Source organism: Diadema antillarum, unplaced genomic scaffold, assembly GCF_040938485.1.
Source record: "Diadema antillarum isolate AM-2024a unplaced genomic scaffold, OU_Dant_1.0 seq00000944_RagTag, whole genome shotgun sequence".
NCBI classification, from domain to species: Eukaryota; Metazoa; Echinodermata; class Echinoidea; order Diadematoida; family Diadematidae; genus Diadema; species Diadema antillarum.
In genome coordinates, this window is record NW_027271793.1 from 488,480 (window position 1) to 492,639 (window position 4,160).

General features: G+C 38.1%; 1 protein-coding gene across 1 annotated transcript; it reads right to left on the reverse strand.

Annotated features, from left to right (window-relative positions):
* Nucleotides 1–391: 391 nt before the first annotated feature.
* Nucleotides 392–2,857, reverse strand: LOC139741663 (dihydrolipoyllysine-residue succinyltransferase component of 2-oxoglutarate dehydrogenase complex, mitochondrial-like; the record flags this gene model as incomplete). Its single annotated transcript, XM_071652243.1, has 3 exons — nt 392–634; nt 1,923–2,090; nt 2,774–2,857. Coding segments are annotated over 3 exons (387 nt in total), but the record flags the coding sequence as incomplete, so codon positions are not given.
* Between the last annotated feature and the right edge of the window lie 1,303 nt (nt 2,858–4,160).

The following is a 4,160-nucleotide window of genomic DNA, read 5'->3' on the forward strand; positions in this document are numbered from 1 at the left end:
GACCCAGTGTCATCAGTCATTAAAATGTAAGGACTATGATGAAACGTAAACATACCGCAATTAACAACTGCACTGACCTTTTCTTTTTTTTTTTAATATAGTTTGGTGCATATTTTTTGTCTAGTGCTCACCAACACTTACATTGTACAAGTCTTTAACAAGCACAAGTTTCAACACATGAATGGCAACTGAAAAACAAGAACCACAAACCCAAAGCACATTGTTTCTGTGCACATTGCCAAACTGTTGCTGCATACATGCTTACTGAAATAGACCTGATTGAATTGAAGCACAAGTGGATGACCTGCAATCGAGGTATGATGAACATATCTCACTCAAGGATGAAAGGAGTTTGAGTCATTAAGAATTCATCATCAATCAATTTCTCCTTATATATCTTTTGTATTACATATCTTGAATTCAAAACACTGTTCCTTATCGAAGGAAATTCCCTCGCTTCAAATTTAATCTATTAAATATGCCCAGGGGGTCCAACGCATCACATATCTAGTAAAAAGATGTGAGGATCTTCCACACCGGCCTTGATTTTCTTGAGGAAGGTGACAGCTTCCCTCCCGTCGATTAGTCTGTGATCGTAAGTCAGGGCAATGTACATCATCGGCCTGATCTCCACCTGGCAGGAAGGCATAAAAAAAGAATACATGATAAAGAGAGTCAAGCACAACGAATATGGTACAAATATGTTTCTCCTTTGCTACTTCGCTGCCAAGAAATCTTTTCTATGGTGACATAGCACGTTTCTCATCATCACTGAGAAAATGTTTGGTAATCTTGCAGCGACACAAACAAGTATCATCATTTATCACGTAGCCACCAACACGGAATGACCATGACGAAGGGTGAACTGGCAATTTCTTTCACTGACATATCTGTCTTTACTAAGATAGGATAGCAGCAGACATGAGTCATTCAGCAACAAGTTTGAGTCCAGAGGAAGAGGCTCTTAGCAGCACTGTGTGATAGTGAAAATTCTGAGCTGACTTCTTTCATTTCTAGCACCCACCACATGAGAGTATGACTCTACGACAGTCATTCATGCATCAAATGTTACTACTGATCATCATTATCAGGAAGCACTCTTCACATCCACTAACCTTGTAGATATGCAAGATACATATGTCTGACTCACAATGATAATATAACTGGATAAAACAACAAACAAACAAAAAAATGACACCAAAAGTGAACTAAATCAGGAAAGAAGAAAATGTCAAGCAATAGGGCTTCTAATATTGCTCATTTAAGGTCACATTTCCTAAATTAAGTAAAAAGAAAACCCAAAATGTGGTAAAATACGGCTTCGAATGTGTTGCTCACGTCAGGCACAGGCACTCAGAATAAGGAAAAATATTTTGTCAGAAAGTTCCAGTGGCTTCAATCGAACACACATGCATGTAACTTAATTTTACCTCATTAGCACCTTTTGCAAGAACTAGGGCTTCACCACCAAAAATGTCAGGGCTACGTATGTATTTGGATGATAGTCAATAACACTCAATGGGTGTTTGTATGTGCGCATTGGGCTGTATCTGGATTGCACTTACATTATCGGCAAACTTACAAAACTTAGTTCCCACAAGCCTCTTTTTTTCTTTGCTTATACAAGAAACTCTATTGAAGTTTTAAGGGGGTAAAATGAGAGACAAATGGTGTTCAGGAACAATGTATTCCATCTCAGATAGATACCCTCATGAGCTGCAGGTGCAATTTGAGAAGTTGTCACGAGAGCTCAACGTTCATCTCATTCAACAAGTCCAAGTCGTGTTGATGCTGAATAGGCAAACTACGCCACCCAGAACAAACATGGAGTTCAAGCATATTGCCTTGACTCTTCAAATCAGCAATTGTACACGTGATAAATGTATGTCCAGAGAGAGTGGGGAAAGAGAAAGCAACCTCACCTTGCCATTGATTGCGACGGGTCTGTCAAAGGAGGCATGCATGCCCAGGATGGCCGACTGGGGAGGGTTGATAATGGGTGTGCCAAACATGGATCCAAACACGCCCCCATTGCTGATGGTAAACGTACCCCCGTCCATGTCCTCAACAGCCAGTGTGCCACTGCGAGCCTGTGCAGGACAGAATGGAAGAACTGGAACTTGAAAAATTTACAAGGGGGGAAGAAAATGTCAGTTTCCTTGGGCACGTGTGCTCCATTTCTGCCAAATACCACTGACAAATGCTATCTAACGTGATAATAATTTTGTCATATTTAAGGTCCTACAGCCTACTGGTTTTGCAGAGAGAGAAGCGAAAATATTTTGTCATTCTATTTTCTTATATAATTTTCTTTCAATGCTTGATGTGTCGTATCTTTTTATGGTTGTTTACCAAAAATCCTCTTATTCTAAAGCATGAGTCTTTTTGTCTTGATATCACTGATGCAAAATATCTACAACTAAAAAAAAAAGTTTTCTAAAAGTGCTCCTACGTAACAGTCTCAGAATAATGTGGCACACAGTTAAAAAGTGCATTTCTCAATGAAAGTAAGAAGTCCAAACATTATTCTAAATACTTTTGGAGTACTAGTATCACTTTTCACTGTTTGAATACACATATTTTTCAACCAGCATGGAAGCTTAAATTATTAAAAAAATGATTATTGGCTCACAGACAACATTTGCAGTCTACCAATATGTTATTGATTGGAAATGGGAGTAACACTGATTTGAACTCTCCATATTCCCCTTGCATCATCCTAACCACAAACAAAGAAGAATATCCATGAAGCAACCTAAACGTGTCTTGTTACCTTCTCCCCAAGCTCATTGAGGCCTTTTTCCACGTCAGCGTAACTCATTGCATCCGCATTTCGCAGAACGGGTACAACCAGGCCCTAATAGGGACACATATAAGATAAGGAGTTACAACAAGATTGCTGTTTCACAATCAACTCTGGTTTCAAGTTTTTGATATATATGGAAAATACTAGTCATATCAATGGTGATATGAAGAAGGATGCAGACAATCTTAGCCTGAATGTTATTTCTACCACAACTGTCCTTTTCATCACCTATGTTAAACAAAGAATACATCATTCTCACAACTTGAATCACACCAAGGACTTCAATGAGAAACTAAAAGAAAAACAATTATATTTTCAATATTGTAAAGCAATGAGAACCAACTATGCAAGCACCATGTTTCATTGATACAAAAAAAGAGAACTATGAAACGTACTTGCATACATTCATTAAAAAAAAAAAATTGAGGTTTTCATTTGCGAATAAAAAAAAAACACCACAAAGCAATCCTGAAAAGAAGATTGCGCAGTCAGATACATGAAGAGCTAGCTTGCAACAGGTTCACCTTGGGATCGTTACATAATGCACAATAAAAACAAGATAAGAATGTGATAACAGGTGAACACAATGCCAAGTTTCAAGCTTCAGGTTACTCACCCTTCTCCCAAGCCAGGAAGTTGCAGCGGGTCAATCAAAACTTTCCTACAACACATTTTTCTCTCTCAATACCCCCCCCCCCCCCCCCCCCCCCCCACTTCTAACACAGGGCAGTTTAAGGTACTGTTTACCATTGGGAACATTGATTTAAAAATGTTTGAGTTTTCACATTTGATGCATATGGGTAGGTCAGTTGTATCACAAAACATCCTACCATGTAGAAATTTTGCAAAAAGCCTATAGAATAATGAAGGAGATATCACTATTTTTCTATTTTAAAAAAAGATAACTGTAGATGATTTATTGTAGAAAAAAAAAATCACTATAACTACTTTTCACATTTTGTATATTTAACAATATTTACCATTGACTATACTGATTAACATTTTTACATTGGTTGTCTCTATTCCTAACTCACATTTCAGAACTATTTTGAAGCACTAAAGCTGGAATTTTGTTTTATCTGCAAACGTAAAACTATGCCTGGAAGGACCAAGCAGCAGTCAGAAAACGGTACTGCGCCAAATCAAACGTAATGGCAGACAAGGAAAAGGAAGGGATGTTCTCCAGGGTGAGCATCCAAAATGGGGGGGGGGGGGATTCTGCCTCATGGGAGAAAGCAGAATGTGAACAATTACGAATATCATGCTTACTCTTTACAGTAGATCATGTCCTTTACAGTAAGCAATATGATTGTTACAAACAAGTCTCATAAAAATGCTACGTAAAATGCCCTTT